Source organism: Ranitomeya imitator, chromosome 4 (assembly GCF_032444005.1).
Source record: "Ranitomeya imitator isolate aRanImi1 chromosome 4, aRanImi1.pri, whole genome shotgun sequence".
NCBI classification, from domain to species: Eukaryota; Metazoa; Chordata; class Amphibia; order Anura; family Dendrobatidae; genus Ranitomeya; species Ranitomeya imitator.
The window spans coordinates 570,782,743-570,810,319 of NC_091285.1; the positions used below are offsets into that span (position 1 = coordinate 570,782,743).

General features: G+C 46.5%; 1 protein-coding gene across 3 annotated transcripts in view; it reads left to right on the forward strand.

The window, feature by feature from the left end:
• The window catches only part of LRRK1 (leucine rich repeat kinase 1), a 145,463-nt gene that overhangs the window by 66,004 nt on the left and 51,882 nt on the right, over nucleotides 1-27,577 (forward strand). Inside the window, exons 6-10 of one of the 3 annotated variants that reach the window (XM_069766321.1) lie at nucleotides 3,679-3,824; nucleotides 7,116-7,342; nucleotides 8,005-8,129; nucleotides 25,590-25,753; nucleotides 25,887-26,024. In XM_069766321.1, the coding sequence (XP_069622422.1) occupies nucleotides 3,679-3,824; nucleotides 7,116-7,342; nucleotides 8,005-8,129; nucleotides 25,590-25,753; nucleotides 25,887-26,024 (800 nt within the window). The remainder of the gene's footprint in view (nucleotides 1-3,678; nucleotides 3,825-7,115; nucleotides 7,343-8,004; nucleotides 8,130-25,589; nucleotides 25,754-25,886; nucleotides 26,025-27,577) is intronic. The other 2 variants (XM_069766322.1, XM_069766323.1) reach the window with 2 other exon arrangements.

The window sequence follows — 27,577 nt, forward strand, 5'->3', positions numbered from 1 at the left end:
CGTCATAAAGCAATCCAAGCGCCAGGAAAAACGCATCAACATCACGCAATGCCGGATCTCCTGGCGCAAGAGAAAATGCCCAGTCTTGAGGGTCACCACGTAACAAAGAAATAATGATCTTTACTTGTTGAACAGGGTCACCTGAGGAGCGAGGTTTCAAGGCAAAAAACAATTTACAATTATTTTTGAAATTCAAGAACTTAGATCTATCACCAAAAAGAAATCAGGAATTGGAATCCTAGGCTCTGACATCGGATTCTGAACCACAAAATCTTGAATGTTTTGTACACTTATAGTGAGATTATCCATCAAAGAGGACAGACCTTGAATGTCCATGTCTACACCTGTGTTCTGAACCACCCAGATGTAAAGGGGAAAAGAGAGACAAAACACACTGCAAAGAAAAAAAAATGGTCTCAGAACTTCTCTTATCCCTGTATTGAGATGCATTAGTACTTTGGGCCACCTGTACTGTTATGACCTAGTGGTCAGGACAATAATGGACCTGGAGGTTAAGAGCACACGGAATGACCTGATAGTTACTGATAATATAGGACGAGCTCTGGGACGTGGGAACTCTGCTGACCGCAATCCCTAATCCTATCAACCACACTAGAAATAGCCGTGGATTGCTCCTAACGCTCCCTATGCAACTCGGCACAGCCTAAGGAACTAGCTAGCTCTAAAGATAGAAAAATAAAGCCTACCTTGCCTCAGAGAAATTCCCCAAAGGAAAAGGCAGCACCCCACATATAATGACTGTGAGTAAAGATGAAAATACAAACACAGAGATGAAATAGATTAAGCAAAGTGAGGCCCGACTTACTGAACAGACTGAGGATAGGAAAGGTAGCTTTGCGGTCAGCACAAAAACCTACAAAAAGACCACGCAGAGGGCGCAAAAAGACCCTCCGCACCGACTCACGGTGCGGAGGCGCTCCCTCTGCGTCCCAGAGCTTCCAGCAAGCAAGAAAACAATCCAAATAGCAAGCTGGACAGAAAAATAGCAAACCAGAGAAAAACAAGCAGTCACTTAGCTTCTGCTGGGAAGACAGGTCACAAGAACGATCCAGGAGTGAACTAGACCAATACTGGAACATTGACAGGTGGCATGGAGCAAAGATCTAAGTGGAGTTAAATAGAGGAGCCAGCTAACGAATTAACCTCGTCACCTGTGGAAGGAAACTCAGAAACACCCACAGCCACCAGAGAAAGTCCATGGACAGAACCAGCCGAAGTACCATTCATGACCACAGGAGGGAGCCCGACAACAGAATTCACAGCAGGACCCCCGATGTGCCTAAACAGCGGAAACCCCCCAATTCTAACTCCAACCCTAACACAGCCCTATACTCAGCCTAATCCTTAATCCCAATTCTAGTCCTAACCATAACCCTAACCCCAACACAGCTCTAATCCCAACCCCAACCTGAACCCTATCTGCAAAGAATGGAAAAAAAATTATATTTTATTTTATTATTTTTTATCTAACTAAGGTGGTGACAAAGGGGGTCTTGATTTACTATTTTTTTTATTTTGGTCACTGTGCTAGACCCTATCACAGTGATCAAAATGAACCAATAGGAAAATGCTCCTATGGTTGCCGGGTACCGGCCGGTAGATCTTGGCGGGCACACTGCTCATGCACCCGTCATTTTCTTCCAGGAAGATGACGTGGAGGGCCAGGGGGCAGAGCAGGAGGGTGGCTCGAGGGACACCATTTCTCTCTCCTCTGGTATCTTAGATCATATCAGAGGAGAGAGAAATGAATGGAAAATTGGACTCTTTTTTTTTTTGTGTGTGTGTGTGTGTGTGTGTGATCGCCGTTATTCAGAGAATAGCAGCGATCACGTGACAGGGTACGGTAAACAAAAAAACAATTCAAATCATGTTTTCGGGGTCTCAGCTACCCCTAGTAGCGAATACCCCAGAGATTTTCCGATGCTGGGGGGTGCTTTACACTTATTTCTCAGCACCGTTAAAAAAAAAAAAAAAAAAAAACCAGGCCAGAGGCATAAGGCCCCTTAGCTGCCTCTGTTAAAAGGCGTATCGGCAGTCATTAAGGGGTTAAAGTGCCAAAAGCTTTGTAAAATCCGACAAAATCACAACAATGCTGTAATGGTAAAATGTACTACTTTATTACTCCAAAAACCTTGTTCAAAAGCCTTGTTACATGCCTCCATATAGATCTGGTTTAAAGTGAACCTGTCAGCAGTTTTGGCCGATATAAGATACGGCCATCATCTTTCAGGGCTGATATACAGCATTCTATAATGTGGTATGTAAGCCCCCAACTCGACCTGGAAGAAATGAAAAATAAGTTTTATTATACTCACCTGGGGGGTGGTCCAGTCCGATGTGTTTAGCTGGTCTTGGTCTGGTGCCTCCCATCTTCTTATGATCCCCGTCCTCCTGCTTGCTTCTTGTGGATGACGCTTCCCTACGTCATCCACACAAGCTCCCTGGCACCGTTCTCCTGCAGAGGCGTACTTATCTGCCCTGTTAAGGGCAGAGCAAAGTACTACAGTGCGCAGGAGGTGGAAAAGGTCAAAGAGCCCTGGCACCTGTGCACTGCAGTACTTTGCTCTGCCCTCAACAAGGCAGAGAAGTACGCCTCCGCAGGAGCGCGATGCAAGCAGGAGGGCGGCGATCATAAGAAGATGGGAGCCACCGGACCAAGACCAGCAAAACTCCTCGGACCGGACCGCCCCACAGGTGAGTATAATAATAATAAGTTATTTTTCTTCTCTTACAGGTGGGGTTGAGGTCAGATATACAGCATTATAGAATGCTGTATATAAGCCCTGAAAGGTGATGGCCTTATGTTATATCGGCCAAAACTGCTGACAGGTTCCCTTTAAGGCCTCTTTCACACTTCCGTCAATATGGGTCCGTCGAAATGCGTCGGGCTGACATACCGACGGACGTTGTGAAATTTTTGCACGACGTGGGCAGCGGATGCAGTTTTTCGACGCATCCGCTGCCCATTCTGAAGTCCAAGGAGGAGGGGGCAGAGTTTCGGTCGCGCATGCGCGGTCAAAAATGGCGGACGAGACGGACAAAAAAAAGTTACATTGAACTTGTATTGACAGTCCGCCAAAACACGACGGATCCGTCGCACGACGGACGCTACGTGTGGCACTGTCGCGATCCGTCGCTAATACAAGTTTATGGGCAAAAAACGCATCCTGCGAGCACATTTGCAGGATCCGTTTTTTGCCCTAAACGACGGATTGCGATGGATTGCGAAAAACGCTAGTGTGAAAATAGCCTAATTTGCCACAATATTTTGCAGCACTTATTTCAGAGATTACATATATAAAGAGAATCCGACATTACAAAGTGGTCCACCAGATGGGGGTTTCTCCTAAAATCATTGAAAATCATTATTTAGAGCTTATTATAGAGTTTATAAAGGGTATTTCTATCCATGAAAAGGTGGACGGCCTCATAGTGATCTCTGGACTGAGCAGGTTTATACGAGGTAATGGTAGACATTTCCATCCGCACTTTGCACCTGTATTAATCATCGGCAGAGGAAATGTATGAGGAGCCGTGCACAGCCCGCTTCCTGCAGGTCTGTTGTGAATGCTCGCGACTCTTCCCTTTTTGCCTCTGCTCGCTGGTGTGATGGAAGACTTGTCAGTAATCGCTTTCTTATTTTGGTGACTGTTCCAGGCCATGAAGACATTGCAGAGTTCTTACTTCAGAATGGAGCTGGTTTCTGTTCGTACATATTGATGGACAACCCTGAACTGACCAAAAAACTTCTGAGGAAGAGAAGCCATAGTGACCCCTCTGTGCCCGACAACCAGGTAGCATCAGTGAGTTTTTGTGGTGTCAGAAGATGGGTTTTCATATTTAACTGCTTAGTATTGTACTGTAATCGATATGGATGCCGTTACTAAAATAGTGTTCACAGCCCCCCAAAACCTGATTGTCTACCATTATTTCTCACATTAGATACTGCACGTAGATCATCACTTAACAGGAACCTGTCATGTAATATAATGCTATTAGCTTATAGATATAGGGTTAATCTGCAGGTTAATAGTGTTCGGGCACTGTGTGGCGCCGGCTCTGAAAGCCCCGCTGCCGGGAGGAAATGAACTTTATTACCCCCAGCAGTGTTCGGCATCCAGTCATAGGGGTGCAGTCTGTCACCGCTCTGTGTATAGAGAGCAGCGGCTGTAACTGCGCCCTGGTACTGACTGACACGTTCCTCAGCATTTGAGCCGGTTGTCAGCTGTCAGTCAGTTATGGGGCAGCGGCTACAGAGCAGTGACAGAACCTTTGCTCATCATTCGGGCTTGTCAGTCAGTGCGGGGGCCGAGGTTACTGCCGCTGCTCTCTGTATACACAGCGGTGACTAAAACATTGCCGGCACTTCCTCTGTGACTGGTAGCCTAACACTGACGGGGGGGATAAAGTTAATTTCCTCCCGGCAACGGGGCTCTAGGTACCAAAGCGGCACAGTGTCAGAACACTATTAACCTGCAGATTAAGAGGTTCCTTTTAAGTTAGACACATTGTCTGTGTCTGTGGAAAGCTTTGTGTGATGCTTTTTCTGTGTATTATGCCCCATACCTCATGAGTGTCTGATATGTGACAGATCCCTTCCTAAATTTCTTATGCGTATTCATTTATCTCCTGTCATCTGTTAGCGCCACATAATGCTATTATTCACGATCAATCTATTGCTAGGGCAGTTTTATTTTATTCTATGGAGGTGACAGTGGAAGAAGCATTTCTTGTAAAAATGGCCAAAACACGGAGAACATGGAAAGCTGTGCAGATGTTGCATTGAAACCCTAGATCTCCGTTCTGTACACAGTAACGTCACAGCCCCGAATTGAGATACCGTACATGTATACATTTCATATTTGGTTTACCGGTAATTTTTTTCTCTCGTTTGGATCTCCCCAGACTCCCACGCACCCACCATATGCTAAAAATGTCTTTTTGGCACACCCTGTGCCATATGATTTGCATACAATTTCCTCTGTAAAGAAAAGCATACTCCTCAAGGGACACAGTAATTTTTTTTTTAACATTGGGAGGGAATGGCTGACGTATGTCACTTATGCCTATGCCTTGGCAGAGTATAGTGGCTTCTGTCATAACTCGCTGCTGACATATCCCTAAGGTGAAATGCAAGTGGAAACGTGAATGAACCTGTTAAGAGGTGACAAAGCGTTCATCTGCCCCTGTAGACATAAAGCCAATTGGCCCAAGAATGAGCAAATTGCTTGTTCAACTGATCAGACTGTATGTCTGCATAAAAATCAACTGGGTCGGCAGCACATTGCTCTATGTAAATAGGGGAAGTGCTGGCGACGCCATGTATGGGGACTGAACAGACATCTTACAGCTCAGTCTACAATACAGTCTGAGCTTTGATCGACTTATGTGTAGGTAATCGCTCATAGGCTGAAACCTGCCTGGTTAGTTGGGCTTCACATAGGACCTGTCCCTAGGTCAAGTGTTCTGTGTTTGCTCTTATTTTATTCCCACTGCTCCAGTGACTATTAATTTTTTTTATTATTAAATCTGCCATTTGGTTCCAGAGATATGGGCCTTTTTATTTACTGCAAACTTATGTTTTTTTTTTTTTACCAAGGGGGCGGTAATGCAGATTGGCCTAAAGACACTCCCCAGAGGATCCTGTGTGCCAACCCCTCTTGGAAAAGGCCATAAAAATTAGAAGTAGATAAAAAGGCCCATATTGGGAACCTTATGGCTGATTTTAAAAACACAAAAGAGAATATTCAGGGGTCATATCAATAATCTTTAAGTCTGAGAATTTAGAAAATCGGAGAATCCTGTGTTTTTTTGTTGTTAGTGGACCTTTTATATACATAGCTCCTTTATCGGAGGCCTCACAGAACTAATACATAAAACACAATTGAGTCTGTCAAAACTGAAATTTTACACTGAAATAAGGAAAGTCCCAGGCAGTGCGGTCAGTTCACTTCCTTAATGGTTACCCTCAGTGCACATTTACTGCAGTGAATATTTGCCTTTTCACCAGACGCTGTAAAAATTCCCCAGGTCGTAGCAATATGTGTCTGTTACAAAGAACAAAAATGGAGACCCGCAGGCAGTAATAATGGACCTCATTATAAACCGAAATAAAGCCCCTGGTGTCCATTATCGGCGCCATCAATATCCCTATTGTGACTGTATATCTGTACAAAGAGATCTGCTGTGTGAGACAGCTGCAGCCCCTTATGTGTATGTATATATGTATATCTGATATTTACAGGAAATAAAGGGCACGTTACACCCTGTAGAATTTTCTGCAAGGGTGCAGCTTTCCATAAATTGTGCTCTCTGTGAATGAGCTTATATACACCCTATTGTCTGCATTGTATTGTAAGGCATTATGGATTTTTGGTGCAGAATCTGCATTAAAAATTGCAGCCACATGTGAACATGGTCTGAAGCTCCCCAATAGGTATAGAAAAGGCTTCTATGCTGAGAACCGTAGGCCTGGATGTCTGAAGCGACCTGTCTAGATTTCTGCACGTTCTACCTGAAGGATTTTAATGGCAGAAGGTATACGATAGATATATTATGGCCACTGGGGATCGAGACTGCGCTGTAGACTATTCGGGTCCCCAGTGGTATCTCCTCGGCCGCTGCCCTTGATTGACAGGTTTCTGCTTACTTACATGTATAGGCTGAGACTTGTCAATCATTGGCAGTGGGCGGCGAGAAGCCAAGGACCAGTCTAGCCTACATTGTGGTCTCAGTCCAGAGTTCTCATTAAAGTATGTTTCTCTCTGATATGCTGACACGTTTTAGAGTAACACATACATGGGTGAGATCGTACAGCCAGTGCCGATGCATGCTGCCCACGACTTTGGCATCATGTTAGGTTCTTTTGAAATGATTGCCTGACCATGCAATACATGGATGCTCCGGGCCTGCGAGAGCCGTTCTTTGTGAGCTGCTCCCCTTTCCAGCTTGTAGAGGAGGTCCTAAGGGGTCCATGAACAGGTTGACCTGTATACGTTTTCAAAACCGTGCTAAATCTAAAGCAGGCAATGTTTGATAGCTCTTCTCTTGCCCATATGCGAGTAATGGAGACGTGCTCTGTTGTCTCTCTGCAGAGCGTCTGTGTGAAGTGGTCCAGTCTTCGCTTGCCCTGGGTAGATCTTGATTGGTTTATCGACATTTCCTGCCAGATACGAGAGCTGGATATCTCCTCTAATTGCTTGGCTTCCCTCCCATCGGTCGTTCCTTGGGGGCTTCTCAACTTACAGAAGTTGGATCTAAGTGACAACCAGTTATGTGAGCTCCCCAATGTCCAAAGCTCGGAGGAAATCATCTGCTCAGGGTGTGTATGCCGGTACATTCTGGACATGACACATCTAGTGATTGGTTTGGGAACTTATCTATATGTTCCTGGAAGCCCTCCCCTGAAGCCAAGTATGCGGGGAGGTCTCATGGGAACACAGACCCTACAGTTTATTTTCCATTTATTAGTTTAATTATCACTTTGCTGTTATATTGGTTGGTTTCTGTTATGAATTTTTAGGGTTAAATGAGTAATGAGTAAAGCTGTGGTAACACGAGCTGGTTATTTCTGGTTTTTTTTGTTGGCGCTCTTTTTATGCCTTCTCATTGGTCAGCTGTAAAAGACCGGGAAAAATCTTGTCTATAAATAGGCAGGTTTACCTCAGTTTTCCTCATATCGTTTATGAAGAGAGAAGATCCCGCCCGCCCTCCCTATTTTGTTGTGTTCCTTTCCTTGTCGTGGTTGTTTATTTGAGGGTAAAATCGCCCAACTATTGGGTGGATTGTTTCAGTTATTTATTGGTGTTATTTAATTAATTTATGAAATTCTTGGTATTTATTTATTAAGATATTTATTGGTAATATTCAATTAATTTATTTCATGTCAACCTAAATAAACACCACGGCCATTGATTTCCAACTTGAGGTTTTGTGTCTTTATTTTAATTAAGAATGGGTTTTGTGTTACCATGTTGTCTCTAGGTTACTTGAAATTGATGTCTCTAATAACAAGCTGACATGTCTGCCCCCGGGGTTTCTTCATCTGATTCGTCTTCAGAAGCTCTGTGCATCCAAGAACTTCTTGGCGACTCTCTTTAGAGATGATGGTACGGGCTTACTATCTATACCTTTATCGCATGCACTTGGATAATATTGCATTTTTTATACTCTTTCATTAATACAAGAAATTTACGTGGGATAATGTGCCCCCTTCTGTATGGTAAGCCCTCCTGACAACCTTGATTGGTATAAAACACTGCATTTTTTTACATAAAAGATCTTCAGCATTGGAGCATTTGCATATTTTATTATATAGAACTGTATTGTATGCACTACAGCTGTGGAGGAACTTTTCTTAAAGGGGTTGCCTCATCTTCTGTAGGAGTGCACCGCTCTCCAGCTTCCTACATGCTGAGTGGCGGTGTACTCCAGATTAATATACATTACTCTGTCGCCTCATTGGGGACCACAGGACCATGGGTGTTATGCTGCTGTCCACTAGGAGGCGACACTATGCATAATCTGAAAAAGATTAACCGTGGCTCCTCCTCTGCAGTATACACCCCTGAACGGCGTCAGCCTTCTCCAGTTTTTGCTTAGTGTCGCATAGGAGGCACACCTAAAACTTTTTTTTTTTTTACTCCGTTACCGACGGGATTTCAGATGAAGAAAAGTGGGTCTCCTGCGAGACTCCCGGCATGGCTAATTCCTCAGCCCCTTATTACAGGGTGCCCGGTTGAAGTCGAGATGGCTATTCCCCATGTCGCTCCTTCCCCAGTCCCTCGGTGCTGGTTCGAAGTCGAGACCCCCCTCCTTCCCCAATTCCTTTTTGGTTTATGGGTTGAGGTCGAGGCAAGGATAAAGCCCCCTGATGGTGACAGCAGCACCCTCCCTAATCCCCCTTTGGGGGCATTAGGTTGAGATGCCTCAGGTAGGGCCTGTACAGGCAGCACTCTGCAGCTCCCAGCAATGGGCCAGCACACTGCGCCTGCATCCAGGGACCCCAGCCCAGCTGCGGGCTCCTGTCAGGGCCGGGGGGAGTGCAGGCAGGCATGGCACATACAGACACAGGGCTCCCTGCGCCCCTGTCTCTGCGGCAGCACCAGCTGTATACTGTCTCAGGGGGACCCCTCACCGGGTCCCCCTTCCGCTTATAGCCCCACCGCTATCCTGCCTTTAAATTTGGGGGGGGGGAAAGGGTCCGGTTCATATCCGACCAAACCCCTGGACTTCCGCGCCGGCCTGGAGCCTTTCTGGGCATCAGACATCTAATTTAGACCACGGTTTCGGCCTAGCTGAAGCCGCCGCCCCCTCTCCGCCCCCCGGATGACAAATTTGACACTCTACAGTGTCATAGAGGGGGCGGATCGAGAGAGGAAGGGCGCGTTTTTACACAGCTTTGCCGCCTTTTTCTAAGCCTTCCGCCCCCTTTTTCTCAGCTCTCCGCCCCCTTCTCCCCCTTCCTCTTCTCCTCGGCGGCCATTTCTGCTGCAGCACTAGGATTAACCCTGCATCTCCCGGTCCCAGGACCAGGCCAGCCAGTCTCCGGGGGGCACAGGACTGTGGATCTTGGATCTAGGGGCAAACTGGTGGGGTAAGATCACAACTGGGTTTTTTACTCGGCTGTGAATCCATATTCCCTATAAGGCTCCCCTATAGGTTCCTCTGCATAGCTACCCCTGTAGGGTCCTCTGCATAGCCAGCCCTTCTGCACTCTGTGCACTATGCCGGGCTCAAGGTCCAAGAGAACCAGGCAGGACTGCTATTATTTATTCTGCACAGCCTGCAGGACCGCTCTCCCCAGTGGCAGCACGTACCCGCACTGCCAGGACTGCAACCAGACTACTGTGTCAGAGCCCCAAGAAGCCCCTGCCAATGCTATGGTGTCTAATGCCACGCCGGAATGGGCCACTCAGATGTCGCAATCTATGACGCAGTCTATAGATAACCCTAACCTTCACATTGCTTCAGGCTCTGCAGAGTCATGCCTCGGCTATGACCGTTACGCAGCAAAGGGAGAACTTGACTCAGGAACAGGACGACCCTGGCACATCCACGTCTAGGTCAGGACGCAAGCGGACCCATAGGTCAAGTCCATCTGCGTCATCCCATAGCATACGGTCATCCCTTTCTAGGGAGAGAAACCGTAGTTCCAGGTCATCTAGACCTTCCCCTTCCAGGGGCAGACAATGCAGATCTCCGCAATCCCCGACCAGAGAAGGCCTCCTCCCCAGCTCACCCAGCAGGGGACGCCTCAGTGATACACAGGATTCGGAAGGCATCTGTGACTCCGACTCAGACAAGGAAACGGAGAGGTCCCTGATCCAAACCCCCCCTAGCAATACAGCGCTAGTTGGGGACTTAATCTCTTCTATCCAACGGGTGCTGGACATTTCTGATCCGCCACCAGAGGCCCCAGAATACAGGATTTCCTTTGAAGGACCTCTGAAGCAGCCTAAGGTTTTCTCTAACCACCCAGAGTTTAAGGCGATCCTTAAAAAACAGCTCTCACAGCCTGAGAAAAAATTTGCTAATCGCAAATATCTGGAGGCGAGGTACCCCTTCCCGCAGAAGGACACCAAGGAATGGACAGACCCACCCGAAGTGGACCCCCCAGTCTCTTGACTAGCAGCACAGACCGGCAGGTAGAACGCATGGCTCGTTCAATTTTCGAGGCTGAAGGGGCATCCCTTGCTCCCGCGTTCGCTTCAGTTTGGGCTGCCAAAGCTATTCTGGCCTGGGCCAAAAAGTTACAAGCTGGCCTCCAAGCATCTGCTCCTGAGCTGTCGGACAAAGCGGTTCAAATAGCACTTGTAGCAGATTACATGCTTCATGCAGCTCTGGATTCAGCAAGGGGTGTAGCTGGATAGCATCAAATGCCATCACAATTCGGCGTATCCTCTGGCTTCGGGAATGGAAAGCAGACGCAGCTTCAAAGAAGTCCCTCACGCACCTCCCCTACCTCAGTGGGCGACTTTTCGGTGAACAGTTGGACACGATGATATCCAACGCCACCGGAGGTAAGAGTACCTCTCTTCCCCAACTGAAACCTAAACGCACTTACAAGAAGCGTAACCAAACTCGATTCCGATCCTTTCGGAACTCCTCGGGCTGGTCTGTCTCGCGTCCAGCACAAAATCGTAACCGTACCCCACAAAGGGACAACTCACGTTCGACGCAAAGGTCGGAGAAGACCTGGCAGTCAAAAGCAGGCCAGTCTAAGCCCAGAGGAGGAAAATCTCAGACTTTCTCCTCATCATGACTCACAGACTCCGGAAGACACCTCACTCGTAGGCGGCTGACTTTTGCTCTTTCATCAAGTCTGGCTGCCTATTAGAGAAGACAGGTGGGTCAGGGAACTAGTGTTTTCCGGATACAAGATAGAGTTCACCTCCAACCCACCAGACCGATTTTTCCTCTCTGTCCCCCCAAAACCACCAGCCAAGGCTCGTGCCTTCCAACAAGCAGGAGTCATAGTACCAATCCCCACGGTGTGCGGCCTATACTGGACCTAAAACAACTCAACAAATATGTACGGGTTTGTCACTTCCGCATGGAGTCCCTTCGGTCCATCATTGCGTCCATGGAGAAGGGAGAATATCTTGCCTCCACAGACATACAAGACACATACTGCATATACCGATTGCACCTGCCCATCAGAGATTTCTCATGTTCGCAATCGACCAGGACCACTACCAGTTCATGGCTCTGCCGTTCGGACTCGCCACGGCTCCCAGAGTGTTTACCAAAGTCATGGCAGCCACCATGGACGTCCTGCACTCCAGAGGCATAGTAGACGTTCCATACTTGGACGATCTACTCATCAAGGCTCCCACCTTCAACGACTGCGAGCTCAGCGTCTCAATCACAATCGACATGAGTCACATGGGCTGGTTAGTCAACCTACAAAAGTCATCACCAACCCCGAGTCAGTCTCTGACCTTCCTGGGAATGCTATTCAACACCTCCAGGGGTCTAGTGCTCCTTCCCAAGGACAAGGCACTGGCTCTCCGCCTAGGAGTTCCCACCCTCCTCCGCAAACCCCCTCGATCTCTCCGGTTTGCCATGAGAGTCCTCGGCAGGATGAGGGCAGCAACAGAAGCGGTCCCATTTGCCCAGTTTCACCTCAGGCCTCTCCAACTAGCCATCCTCAAGTCCTGGGACAAGAACCCTTTCTCTCTCGACAGGGGGTTCCGGCTAACGTCGTCAACCAGGAGGTCCCTGCACTGGTGGCTCATGCCAACCTCGCTAGCAAAGGGGAAATCCTTTCTCACAGGTCAATTGAAGGTTCTGACCACCGATGCGAGCCTGATGGGTTGGGGTGCAGTGCACCTACACCACAGGGCAAGTGGTCCCCAGTGGAAGCGACCATGCCCATCAACATCCTGGAAATTCGTGCCATTCTCCTGGCATTGAGGGCCTTCCATCACTTACTGGCAGCCTCTCACAGCAGAATACAGTCGGACAATGCCATGGCTTTGGCATATGTGAATCACCAAGGGGGGACCCGTAGTACCCAGGCGATGCGAGAAGTCTCACACATCCTCCACTGGGCGGAGGACACAGGGTCGGTTCTCTTGGCGGTCCACATTCCGGGTGTGGACAACTGGGAAGCAGACTTCCTCAGCTGACAAGGCATAGACTCGGGAGAGTGGTCTCTCCATCCTGAAATTTTTCGCCAGATCTGCCATTGCTGGGGACCCCAGATGTGGACCTAATGGCATCCCACTTCAATGCCAAGGTCTCCAACTTCATGGCCAGAGCACACGATCCGCGGTCGCTCGGAGCAGACGCTCTGGTTCAGGACTGGACCCAGTACCAGCTTCTGTACATTTTTCCACCTCTCCCCCTGATATCCAGAGTGGTGAGGAAGATCAAGCAAGAGGGAGTTCCAACCATCCTAATCGCACCAGACTGGCCCAGACGTACATGGTACGCCGACATCGTACAACTTACAGCAGACGCCCCCTGGCGCCTCCCCGACCGCCCGGATCTTCTATCACAAGGCCCATTCTACCACCAGAACTCAGGGGCCCTCAATTTGACGGCGTAGCCCTTGAAACCTGGGTTCTAGCCCAGGCAGGGCTCTATCCGAACGTCATTAGGACCATGATCAGGGCACGGAAACCAGCCTCTGCCAAGAATTCTTACTGTACCTGGAAAGCTTTCTTTACCTGGTGCGAATCTCGTGGCCAGACCCCATTCCCTTATTCCCTCCCCAAACTACTTGGTTTTCTCCAATCGGGTCTGGAGGCCAGGCTGTCCCTGGGCTCGCTTAAGAACCAGGTGTCAGCCCTCTCGGTGTTTTTTCAAAGGCGCACTGCTACCAAGCCGCAAGTAAGGACTCTTCTTCAGGGGGTTTCCCGAGGGTGCCCCCCTACAGACGACCACTAGAAACGTGGGACCTCAACCTGGTCCTGACAGCACTGCACTAACCACCCTTCGAACCCCTTAAGGAGGTCCCACTCCACCTTCTCTTTCAGAAGGTGGTTTTCCTGGTGGCAATCACCTCTCTACGCAGGGTGTCTGAACCGACAGCACTCTCCTGCAGACGGCCCTTCCTGGTTTTTCACCAGGACAAGGTAGTTCTCTGTACGTCCCATCCTTCCTTCAGAAGGTTTTGTCCAACTTCCACCTCAATGAGGAAATTTTACTGCCATCCCTTTGTCCGGTCCCAGTCCAAAGAGTCGAGAAGGCTCTGCATACGCTTCGCCTTGTCAGGGCATTGCGTATATATGTGTCTAGGACTGCGTCCTTCCGGAGGTCTGATTCTCTTTTCCTTCTTCCGGAAGGCGGCCGCAAGGGTCTGCCAGCTTCCAAAGCTACCCTTGCCAGGTGGATCAAATCCACCATACAAGAGGCCTACCGCCTTAAGAATTCTCCTCTTCCAGCCGGTATTACGGTACACTCTACATGGGCGGTAGGGGCCTCCTAGACCATTCGGCACCAGGTTTCGGCACAACAAGTGTGTAAGGCAGCAAATTGGACTAGCCTACACACGTTTACTAAACACTACAGGGTTCATACCCAGTCCTCAGCGGACGCGAGCCTGGGTAGATGTGTTCTGCAGGCGACGGTGCCCCAAGTGTAGGGGCCTGTCTGCACAATATTCGTCCATTGCTTCCCACCCAGGGACTGCTTTGGGACGTACCATGGTCCTGTGTCCCCCAATGAGGTGACAGCGTAAAAGAGATTTTTGTGTACTCACCGTAAAATCTCTTTCTCTTAGCCTCTAATTGGGGGACACAGCTCCCACCCTGTTGCCCTTCCAGGCCGTTGTTACTGTTGAGTTCTCATATTGTTTTCTTGAGCTCGTACATAGTTGCCTTCTCATATGCATGGTTATGTTATTCATGTTATGCTCCTACTGCTTTTGCACAAAACTGGAGAAGGCTGACGCCGTCTAGGGGTGTATACTGCAGAGGAGGAGCCACGGTTAATCTTTTTCAGATTATGCATAGTGTCACCTCCTAGTGGATAGCAGCATAACACCCATGGTCCTGTGTCCCCAAATTATAGGCTAAGAGAAAGAGATTTTACGGTTAGTACACAAAAATCTCCTTTTTTATCTGGCTGAATAGTCACACCAGTAGCCTGAGCTGCATATTCCCTGGTGCCTTAAGTAGAGGCAGCTTTGTCTCTGCAATATGGGTGACGCGCAGGGGCACTAAGCAGACCTGATTAGGACCTACCATTGAGCTCCAGTTATTCCAACCTGCTTCAGAGTAGAAACTATATTGGAAACCGCTTTTAACTAGAATCTATCCCCCTTTGCTACCCCAACTGAGAGCAGAAAGATGTAGAGCACAGACTGATTCCAGTGATGTCACTTACTGGACTTCTTGCTGTAGTTTTGCTAAAATCTGTATATAGACAGATCATTGCCAATCAGTAGCGGTGGCGGGGTTATACAGAGCTCTTGAATATAGATGACTAAAAGGCAGCAGGTTTACTAATCCTCTAATGATAATCTCCTGCTGATAAAACTGTAATTTTATCCAAACAACATTAAGCAGCTCAGTAAGTGATACATCGCTGGTATCAGGATCTCTGTCAGGTTAGGTGGCAAAAACTTGTGACAAAATTCTTTTAACCACTGTGCATGTTTGGCCACCAATGCTAGACTGCATCAGTGGTTGGTCACGTAGGTAAATGCCAGTAAAGAATAACAATTAAAATCACTTAGTTGAGAATGGAGAGGAATTTTAATGAAAAATAATTTGCAAAGTTTTTTTTTTTTTGTTGTTGTTTATTTTACAAGCATTTTGCAGTTGTGCCCAATAGCGAATATGAGAATAATCCTTTAAAGAGCATATTCCTGTTTATCTATCTGCTCCCTTGCCCATTATTGTGGATATTATGGAATAATGATATATGTTTTAGGCTTGTAAATGCTCATTTGTAGCCAGGACCATGAATTAAGCTCTTTGATTTTTAAATTAAAGTATTTCTCCACAAAAGACAGCAGAGGAAAAAAAAGTAAAATCTATATACATAATTGTCTAAGGGTTACTTTCGTCTGTCTGTCTGTCCTTCTGTAACGGTTATTCGTTTGCTGATTGGTCTCGGCAGCTGCCTGTCATGGCTGCCGCGACCAATCAGCGACGCGCACAGTCCGGAAGAAAATGGCCGCTCCTTACTCCCCGCACTCACTGCCTGGCGCCCGCATACTCCCCTCCGGTCTGCCCTCACACAGGGTTAATAGCAGCGGTAACGGACCGCGGTGTAATCCAGTCCGTTACCGCTGCTATTAACTCTGTGTGACCACGATTTTTTTTACTATTGATGCAGCCTATGCAGCGTCAATAGTAAAAACATCGAATGTTAAAAATAATAAAATAAAAAATTATTATATACTCACCTACGCCGCCTTTCCCGCTCCTCGCGATGCAATCGGCACGCTCTGGTCGCACGGATGGTCTGGCAGAAGGACCTGCCATGACGTCACAGTCATGTGACCGCGACGTCATCACAAGTCCTGTGCGCATGCGCGAAAAGGACCTGCCGTGACGTCACGGTCATGTGACCGCCACACGGTCATGTGACCGCGACGTCACGGCAGGTCCTGCACAACAAGGACGTGACGTCACGGTCATGTGACCGCGACATAAGCACACCCTCGCACCGGAAGATGCCGCCTGCACCCCACAGAGGCGACAGTGCTACAACGCGCCTGCGGAAGGTGAATATGTGTTTATTTTTTATTTTTTTTAACCTGTGTCATACGTGGCTGGGCAATATACTACATGGGCTGTGCAATATACTATGTGGCTCTGTGCTGTAGGAAATATACTACGTGATTGGGCAATATACTACGTCACTGGGCAATATACTACGTGGCTGAGCAATCTACTAAGTGGTTGGGCAATATACTACGTGACTGGGCAATATACTACGTGACTGGGCAATATACTACATGGCTTGGCAATATACTACGTGGCTGAGCAATATACTACGTGGCTGGGCAATATACTACGTGGCTGGGCAATATACTACGTGGCTTGGCAATATACTACGTGACTCGGCAATATACTACGTAGCTGGGCAATATACTACGTGGCTGAGCAATATACTACGTGACTGGGCAATATACTACGTGACTGGGCAATATACTACGTAGCTGGGCAATATACTACATGGCTGAGCAATATACTATGTGGCTGAGCAATATACTACGTGTCTGTGCTGTATACTACGTGACTGGGCAATATACTACGTGGCTGGGCAATATACTACGTGGCTGGGCAATATACTACGTGGCTGGGCAATATACTACGTGGACATACATATTCTAGAATACCCGATGCGTTAGAATCGGGCAACCATCTAGTTGGACATAATTTCACACACAACCCCCAAAATGGGCCAGACCAAATTATTGGCACCCTCAACTTAATATTTGGTTGTGCACCCTTTGAAATAAATAACTGCAATCAATCACTTCCTATAACCATCAACAAGCTTTGTACACCTCTCAACTGGAATTTTGGCCCACTTTTCGTTTGCAAACTGCTCCACGTCTCTTATTTGAAGGAGCCTTCCCCAGCAGCAATTATATTGCAATATATAATTATAACAGCAATACATATATGTCTGTCGTGGCTGCCACGACCAATCAGCGATGGGCACAGTCCGATTAGTCCCTCCCTACTCCCCTGCAGTCAGTGCCCGGCGCCCGCATACTCCCCTCCGGTCACCACGAACACAGGGTTAATGCCAGCGGTAACGGACCGCATTATGCCGCGGGTAACTCACTCCGTTATCGCTGCTATTAACCGTGTGTCCCCAACTTTTTATTATTGATGCTGCCTATGCAGCATCAATAGTAAAAAAATGTAATGTTAAAAATAATAAAAAAACCAAAAAACCTGCTATTCTCACCCTCCATAGTGCGCCGAGCCGCACGCGGCTGCCGCCATCTTCCGTTCCCAGAGATGCATTGCAAAATTACCCAGAAGACTTAGCGGTCTCACAACACCGCTAAGTCATGTGGGTAATTTCGCATTGCATCCTGGGAACGGAATATGGCGGCAGCCGCGCGCGCTTCGCTGGATTGGATCCCGGCGGGTGAGTATAGAACAATTTTTAATTTTTTTTTAACAGGGATATGGTGCCCACACTGCTATATACTAGTATGCTACTACTATATACGTGGGCTGTGTTATATACCGCGTGGCTGCTATATACTTCCTGGCCAGTGTTACATACTCTGTGGGCTGTGTTAAGTACTGCGTGGGCTGTGCTATATATTACGTGGCCAGTGTTATGTACTGCGTGGGCTGTGCTATATATTACATGGCCAGTGTTATGTACTGCTTGGACTGTGCTATATATTACGTGGCCAGTGTTATATACTGCGTGGCCTGTGTTATATACTACATCGCCTGTGTTATATACTGCGTGGTTGCTATATACTGCGTGGGCTGTGTTATATACTGTTTGGGCTGTGTTATATACTGTTTGGGCTGTGTTATATACTGTGTGGCCACTGTTATGTTGCGTGGCCTGTATTAGCGCATCGGGTATTCTACAATATGTATGTATGTATGTATATAGCAGTCACATAGTATATAGCACAGGCCACGTAGTATTTGTCTGCTATATACTACACGGCTCCTATATACTACGTGGTCTGTGCTATATACTATGTGGCTGCTATATACATACATACATATTCTAGAATACCCGATTCGCTAGAATCGGGCCACCATCTAGTGTGTATATCTATCTATCTATCTATCTATCTATCTATCTATCTATCTATCTATCTATCTATCTATCTATATATCTATGGCCCACGACCATTGCCACGACCAATCAGCGACGGGCACAGTCCGGCGGCAACATGGCCGCTCCTTCCTCCCCTCAGTCAGTGCCCGATCCATACTCCCCTCCAGTCAGCGCTCACACAGGATTAATGGCAGCGCTAATGGACCGCGTTATTGCCGCGGTGTAACGCACTCCATTAACGCTGCTATTAACCCTGTGTGACCAACTTTTTTTTTACTATTGATGATGCCTATGCAGCATCAATAGTAAAAAGATCTAATGTTAAAAATAATAAAAAAAATAAAAAATCATCATATACTCACCTTCCGGCACCTTTCCCGCTCCTCGCGACGCTTCGGTAACCGGTCCATGCATTGCGATCTCGTGAGATGATGACGTAGCGGTCTCGCGAGATACCGGAGCGCGCGAGGAGCGTCAAGAAATGCTTCCTGGATCCAGGGGCAAACCGAAGGTGAGTACATAACTATTTTTTATTTTAATTATTTTTTTTAACAGGGATATGATGCCTACATTGCTATATACTACGTGGGCTGTGCAATATACTACGCGGGTTGTGCAATATACTACGCGGGTTGTGCAATATACTACGCGGGCTGTGCAATATACTACGCGGGCTGTGCAATATACTACGCGGGTTGTGCAATATACTACGCGGGCTGTGCAATATACTACGCGGGCTGTGCAATATACTACGCGGGCTGTGTAATATACTACGCGGGCTGTGCAATATACTACGCGGGCTGTGCAATATACTACGCGGGCTGTGCAATATACTACGCGGGCTGTGCAATATACTACGCGGGCTGTGCAATATACTACGCGAGCTGTGCAATATACTACGTGGCTGGGCAATATACTATGTTAAGTATGCAATTCCACATGTGTTAATTCATAGTTTTGATGCCTTCAGTGTGAATGTACAATTTTTATAGTCGTCACGAAAATACAGAAAAATCTTTAAATGAGAAGGGGTGTCCAAGGTTTTGGTCTGTGCTGTGTACATTATATATATATATATATATATATACACACACACACACACACACACACACACACACACACACACACACACACACACACACACGTATATATGTACGTACGTACGTACGTACGTACGTACGTACGTACATACAGTGGGGCAAAAAATTATTTAGTCAGTCAGCAATAGTGCGAGTTCCACCACTTAAAAAGATGAGAGGCGTCTGTAATTTACATCATAGGTAGACCTCAACTATGGGAGACAAACTGAGAAAAAAAAATCCAGAAAATCACATTGTCTGTTTTTTTAACATTTTATTTGCATATTATGGTGGAAAATAAGTATTTGGTCAGAAACAAACAATCAAGATTTCTGGCTCTCACAGACCTGTAACTTCTTCTTTAAGAGTCTCCTCTTTCCTCCACTCATTACCTGTAGTGGCACCTGTTTAAACTTGTTATCAGTATAAAAAGACACCTGTGCACACCCTCAAACAGTCTGACTCCAAACTCCACTATGGTGAAGACCAAAGAGCTGTCAAAGGACACCAGAAACAAAATTGTAGCCCTGCACCAGGCTGGGAAGACTGAATCTGCAATAGCCAACCAGCTTGGAGTGAAGAAATCAACAGTGGGAGCAATAATTAGAAAATGGAAGACATACAAGACCACTGATAATCTCCCTCGATCTGGGACTCCACGCAAAATCCCACCCCGTGGGGTCAGAATGATCACAAGAACGGTGAGCAAAAATCCCAGAACCACGGGGGGGGGGGACCTAGTGAATGAACTGCAGAGAGCTGGGACCAATGTAACAAGGCCTACCATAAGTAACACACTACGCCACCATGGACTCAGATCCTGCAGTGCCAGACGTGTCCCACTGCTTAAGCCAGTACATGTCCGGGCCCGTCTGAAGTTTGCTAGAGAGCATTTGGATGATCCAGAGGAGTTTTGGGAGAATGTCCTATGGTCTGATGAAACCAAACTGGAACTGTTTGGTAGAAACACAACTTGTCGTGTTTGGAGGAAAAAGAATACGGAGTTGCATCCATCAAACACCATACCTACTGTAAAGCATGGTGGTGGAAACATCATGCTTTGGGGCTGTTTCTCTGCAAAGGGGCCAGGACGACTGATCCGGGTACATGAAAGAATGAATGGGGCCATGTATCCTGAGATTTTGAGTGCAAACCTCCTTCCATCAGCAAGGGCATTGAAGATGAAACGTGGCTGGGTCTTTCAACATGACAATGATCCAAAGCACACCGCCAGGGCAACGAAGGAGTGGCTTCGTAAGAAGCATTTCAAGGTCCTGGAGTGGCCTAGCCAGTCTCCAGATCTCAACCCTATAGAAAACCTTTGGAGGGAGTTGAAAGTCCGTGTTGCCAAGCGAAAAGCCAAAAACATCACTGCTCTAGAGGAGATCTGCATGGAGGAATGGGCCAACATACCAACAACAGTGTGTGGCAACCTTGTGAAGACTTACAGAAAACGTTTGACCTCTGTCATTGCCAACAAAGGATATATTACAAAGTATTGAGATGAAATTTTGTTTCTGACCAAATACTTATTTTCCATCATAATATGCAAATAAAATGTTAAAAAAACAGACAATGTGATTTTCTGGTTTTTTTTTTCTCAGTTTGTCTCCCATAGTTGAGGTCTACCTATGATGTAAATTACAGACGCCTCTCATCTTTTTAAGTGGTGGAACTTGCACTATTGCTGACTGACTAAATACTTTTTTGCCCCACTGTATGTATGTATGTGTGTAAAATATATATATATATATATATATATATATATATATATATATATATATATATATATACATACATACATACATACATACATACATACATACATACATACATACATACACTAGCTAACATACATACATACACTAGCTAACATACATACATACACTAGCTAACATACATACATACACTAGCTAACATACATACATACATACATACACTAGCTAACATACATACATACATACACTAGCTAACATACATACATACATACACTAGCTAACATACATACATACATACACTAGCTAACATACATACATACATACACTAGCTAACATACATACATGCATACATACATACACTAGCTAACATACATACATACACTAGCTAACATACATACATACATACATTAACTGAAGAGCCCGGCGTTGCCTGGGCATAGTAAATATCTGTGGTTAGTTATAGCACCTCACTTCTCTTACTTTCCCATCACGCCTCTCATTTTCCCCATCACATCTTTCATTTTCCCTCTCACATCTCTCATTTTCTCCCTCATACCTCTCATTTTCCCCTCACTCCTCTTATTTTCCCCCTCACTCCTCTCATTCCCCCCTAACACTTGTCATTTCGACCTCACATCTGTCATTTTCCGATCACTCCACTATTTTCCCTCACTCCTCTCATTTTGCACTCACACCTTTTCATTTTCACCTCACACCTCTTATTTTCACCTCAGTATATACATGTTTGTCATCTCCCTTATCTATAATATAACGCTGGGAGCGTCACTCTGTCCGAAGCCTTTATAGACTGCGCAAGCGCCGGCGCAGTCTGGGCCTCAGAGTGACGCTCCCGGGAGATCGCGGTATGCGTTAACACTGAACGCACACCGCGATCTCCAACAGAGAAGCAGGGACGCGCCAGGAGGGTGAGTATAAGCTATATTCACCTGTCCTCCGTTCCACCGCTGTGCGCCGCCATCTTCCCGGTCCTCGGCTTGTGACCTTCAGTTCAGAGGGCGCGATGACGCGCTTAATGCGCACAGCGGTGGAACGGAGGACAGGTGAATATAGTAAGTGCTGGGGGGCCTGAGCTGGCGGCGATACCGGCACCTGACCCCCACAGCGCGCCGGTGTCCCCGCCTTCTCAGGCCCCCCAGCACTCGGCGCCGAGCGGGTCAGAGGCAGTATGGGGACGCAGGATGGAGCAGCACATGACAGGATGGGGACGCAGGATGGAGCAGCACATGACAGGATGGGGACGCAGGATGGAGCAGGACATGACAGGATGGGGACGCAGGATGGAGCAGCACATGACAGGATGGGGACGCAGGATGGAGCAGCACATACCAGGATGGAGACCATATACCAATATAAATACTCGCCACCTGGGCGTAGAACAGGTTCAATAGCTAGTATATAGTATACACCTGTATGTCATCTCCTGTATATAGTATATACCTGTATGTCATCTCCCCTGTATATAGTATATACCTGCTGTGTGTCATCTCCCCTGTATATAGTATATACCTGTATGTCATCTCCTCCTATATATAGTATATACCTGTATGTCATCTCCTCCTGTATATAGTATATATCTGTGCCATCTCCCCTGTATATAGTATATATGTGTCATCTCCTCCTGTATATAGTATATATCTGTGTGTCATCTCCTGTATATAGTATATACCTGTATGTCATCTCCTATATATAGCATATACCTGTATGTCATCTCCTGTATATAGTATATACCTGTAGGTCATCTGCTCGTGTATATAGTATATACCTGTATGTCATCTCCTCCTGTATATAGTATGTACCTGTATGTCATCTCCTCCTCTATATAGTATATACCTGTGTGTCATCTCTCCTGTATATAGTATATATCTGTATGTCATCTCCTCCTGTATTAGACCTCGTTCACACGTTATTTGGTCAGTATTTTTACCTCAGTATTTGTAAGCTAAATTGGCAGCCTGATAAATCCCCAGCCAACAGGAAGCCCTCCCCCTGGCAGTATATATTAGCTCTCACATGCACATAATAGACAGGTCATGTGACTGACAGCTGGCGTATTTCCTATATGGTACATTTGTTGCTCTTGTAGTTTGTCTGCTTATTGATCAGATTTTTATTTTTGAAGGATAATACCAGACTTGTGTGTGATTTAGGGCGAGTTTCGTGTGTCAAGTTGTGTGTGTTGAGTTGCGTGTGGCGACATGCGTGTAGCAACTTTTTGTGTGTCGAGTTGCATGTGACAGGTTAGTGTAGCAAGTTGTGTGCAGCAAGTTTTGCGCATGGCGAGTTTTGCGCGTGGCGAGTTTTATGTGTGGTGCCTTTTGAGTATGTGCAAGTTTTGTGTGAGGCAACTTTTGCATGTGTTGCAACTTTTGTGCATGTGGCAATTTTTCCGCGGGTGCAAGTTTTGCGTGTGGCGATTTTTCCCATGAGGTGAGTTTTGCACGTGTGGTAAGTTTTGCATGTGGCGAGTATTACGCGCGGCGAGTTTTGAGCGGCGACTTTTGTGTTTCGACTTTTATGTGGCGAGGTTGGTGTATGTGATGTGAAATGTGTGCTGAGGGTGGTATATGTGTTCAAGCACGTGGTAGTGTGTGGCGCATTTTGTGTGCATGTTCATATCCCCGTGTGTGGTGAGTATCCCATGTCGGGGCCCCACCTTAGCAACTGTACGGTATATACTCTTTGGCGCCATCGCTCTCATTCTTTAAGTCCCCCTTGTTCACATCTGCCAGCTGTCAATTTGCCTCCAACACTTTTTTCCTTTCACTTTTTCCCCATTATGTAGATAGGGGCAAAATTGTTTGGTGAATTGGAAAGCGCGGGGTTAAAATTTCACTTCACAACATAGCCTATGACGCTCTCGGGGTCCAGACGTGTGACTGTGCAAAATTTTGTGGCTGTAGCTGTGACGGTTCAGATGCCAATCCCGGACATACATACACACACACATACATACACACACATACATACACACACATACATACACACACACACACACACACACACACACACACACAGATAGATAGATAGATATATATATATATATATATATATATATATATATATATATATATATATATATATATATATATAATTTTAGATGGTCGACGTAGTATCTAACATAGCTGCGTAGTATATAGCACAGCGTACGTAGTATATTGGTCAGCCACGCAGTATATAGCAGAGCCACGTAGTATATAACATAGCCACGTAGTATATTGTAGAGCCACGTAGTATATTGCACAGGCATGTAGTATATAACAGTCACATAGTGTTTTGCACAGCTATGTAGTATATTGGTCAGCGACGTAGTGTATAGCAGAGCCACGTAGTATGTACCATAGCCACGTAGTATATTGTAGAGGCATGTAGTATATTGCATAGCTACGTAGTATATTTCACAGCCACGTAGTAGATAACAGAGCCACATAGTATATTGCACAGTCAACGTAGTATATAACACAGAACACATAGTATATTGCACAGCCACGTAGTATATTGGACAGTCGCGTTGTATATTTATTATTTATTATTATTATTTATTTATATAGCACCATTAATTCCATGGTGCTGTACATGAGAAAGGGGTTACATACAGGGTTATAGATATCATTTACAGTAAACAGGTTTACAGTGACAGACTGGTACAGAGGGGAGAGGACCCTATCCTTGCGGACTTACATTCTATATTGCACAGTCACGTTGTATATTGCCCAGCTACATAGTATATGGCACAGAGATGTAGTATATAACAGAGCCCACGCAGTATGTAACACAGACAAAGTAGTATATAGCAATGTGGGCACTATATACGTAGTTAAAAAAGACTTAAAATAAAAAATAAACATATACTCACCTTCTGAAGGCCCCTTGAAGTCCTGGCGCCTGTGTGCGGTGCACGCGGCAGCTTCCGGTCCCAGGGTTCGTATGAGCGCAGGACCTGTGATAACGTCGCGGTCACATGACCGTGACGTCATGGTCAGGTCCTTCTCGCATTTCATCCTTGGCACCGGAACCTGCCGCTTGCACTGCCGAGGACAGGGCGCCACATCGGAGGGTGAGAATAACCTTTTTTTTTAATTATTATTATTTGTAACATTAGATCTTTTTACTATTGATACTGCATACGCAGCATCAATAGTAAAAAGTTGGTCACACAGGGTTAATAGCTGCATTAACGGAGTGCATTACACCGCGGTCCGTTAACACTGGCATTAACCCTGTGTGAGCACTTAGCGCTGACTGCAGGACAGTAAAGCAGCGGCCATTTCGCTGCCAGACTATGGCCATCGCTGATTGGTCGTGGCAATGATCGTGGGCGTTTTACCACGACCAATCAGCGACTTGAATTTCCATGACAGACAGAGGCCGTGACCAATGAATATCCGTGATAGACAGACAGACGGAAGTGACCCTTAGACAATTCTACAATACATACAATACATATTCTACAATTCTATATATATAATATTTTTGTGTATTACGGTGCATGGATTGTTTATGGGTAATATTTCAACTGCAGGAATCAACTGGATTGGTCTGCGGAGGCTACATGATCTCGATGTGTGTGACAACGTGCTGTCGGAGCTCCCTTCCTCCGTCCTACACTGCTTGAAGTCTTTGAAGAGTCTAAATGTTTCTGGTAATAAGCTCAAAATCTTCCCGGAGCCCTGGGCCTGCCCTCTTGTAAGTGAGACCAGAAGCCAATACATGACATATATGTTATAATATGTACTACTGGGGAGACCCTCTGTTATCTCTCTGCAGAATAATAATCATTTCTGTATATAATCACTTTCCATATTCTTCTGTCTTTCAGAAATATTGTAAAGCTTCTAGAAATTGTATTGAACTGATCCCAGAGAACCTGACTATCTTTTGGAGGAATCACTTACTAGAAGTAGACTTTTCAGACAATTCCCTGAGGGATGTACCCAAGGACCTGTTCCAGGTGGAGGTAACAGGTCATGCCATTTGTTTTGACACCGGTTTGTTACAGTTGTAAAAAAAAAATTAATAATACAAAAAGTGAATTAATATAGATTTATTCAAGGGAATCTGTCGGTAGGATCAACCCTCTTCTAAGTCATGTATATGGGAATGAAGGTCAGAAGAAGCTGAATAATATGATACTTTGATATCTATGATCCGATATCTTATTCCAGAGAAATCCATGTTTTTCTTATCTACTATATAATTGTCTAAGGGTCACTTCCGTCTTTCTGTCTGTTACGGAAATCCCAAGTCGCTGATTGGTCGCGGCCAAAACAGCCACGACCAATCAGCGACGGGCACAGTCTGGCGGCAAAATGGCCGCTCCATACTCCCCGCAGTCAGTGCCTGCTCCATACTCCCCTCCAGTCAACGCTCACACAGGGTTAATAGCAGCGTTAACGGACCGCGTTATGCCGTGGTGTATCCACTCCATTAACGCTGCTATTAACCCTGTGTGACCAATGTTAAAAATAATAAAATAAAAAATAGTTATATACTCACCCTCCGTCGGCTCCTCGGATCCAGAACAGGCCTTTTCTGCTCCTCGCGACACCCTGGTGACCGCTCCATGCATTGCGGTCTCGCGAGATGATGACGTAGCGGTCTCGCGAGACCACTACATCATCATCTCGCGAGACCGCAATGCACTCTTGGGACCGGAGCGCGCAAGGAGCATCGGTAAACGCTTCGCCTGGATCTGGGGCCCAATGGAAGGTGAGTATATAACTATTTTTTTTATTTTTATTCTTTTTTTTTTTTTAATAAGGATATGATGCCCACATTGCTATATACTACGTGGGCTGTGCAATATACTACGTGGGCTGTGCAATATACTACGTGGCTGGGCAATATACTACGTGGCTGTGCTATATACTATGTAGGCTGTGTTATACACTGTGGGCTGTTATTTACTACGTGGGCTGTGTTCTACACTACGTGGGCTGTGTTCTACGCTACGTGGGCTGTGTTCAACGCTACGTGGGCTGTGTTCAACGCTACGTGGGCTGTGTTCAACGCTACGTGGGCTGTGTTCTACGCTACGTGGGCTGTGTTCTACGCTACGTGGGCTGTGTTCAACGCTACGTGGGCTGTGTTCTACGCTACGTGGGCTGTGTTCTACGCTACGTGGGCTGTGTTCTACGCTACGTGGGCTGTGTTCTACGCTACGTGGGCTGTGTTCAACGCTACGTGGGCTGTGTTCTACGCTGCGTACGTGGGCTGTGTTCTACGCTGCGTACGTGGGCTGTGTTCTACGCTGCGTACGTGGGCTGTGTTCTACGCTGCGTACGTGGGCTGTGTTCTACGCTGCGTACGTGGGCTGTGTTCTACGCTGCGTACGTGGGCTGTGTTCTACGCTGCGTACGTGGGCTGTGTTCTACGCTGCGTACGTGGGCTGTGTTCTAGGCTGCGTACGTGGGCTGTGTTCTAGGCTGCGTACGTGGGCTGTGTTCTAGGCTGCGTACGTGGGCTGTGTTCTAGGCTGCGTACGTGGGCTGTGTTCTATACTACTTGGCT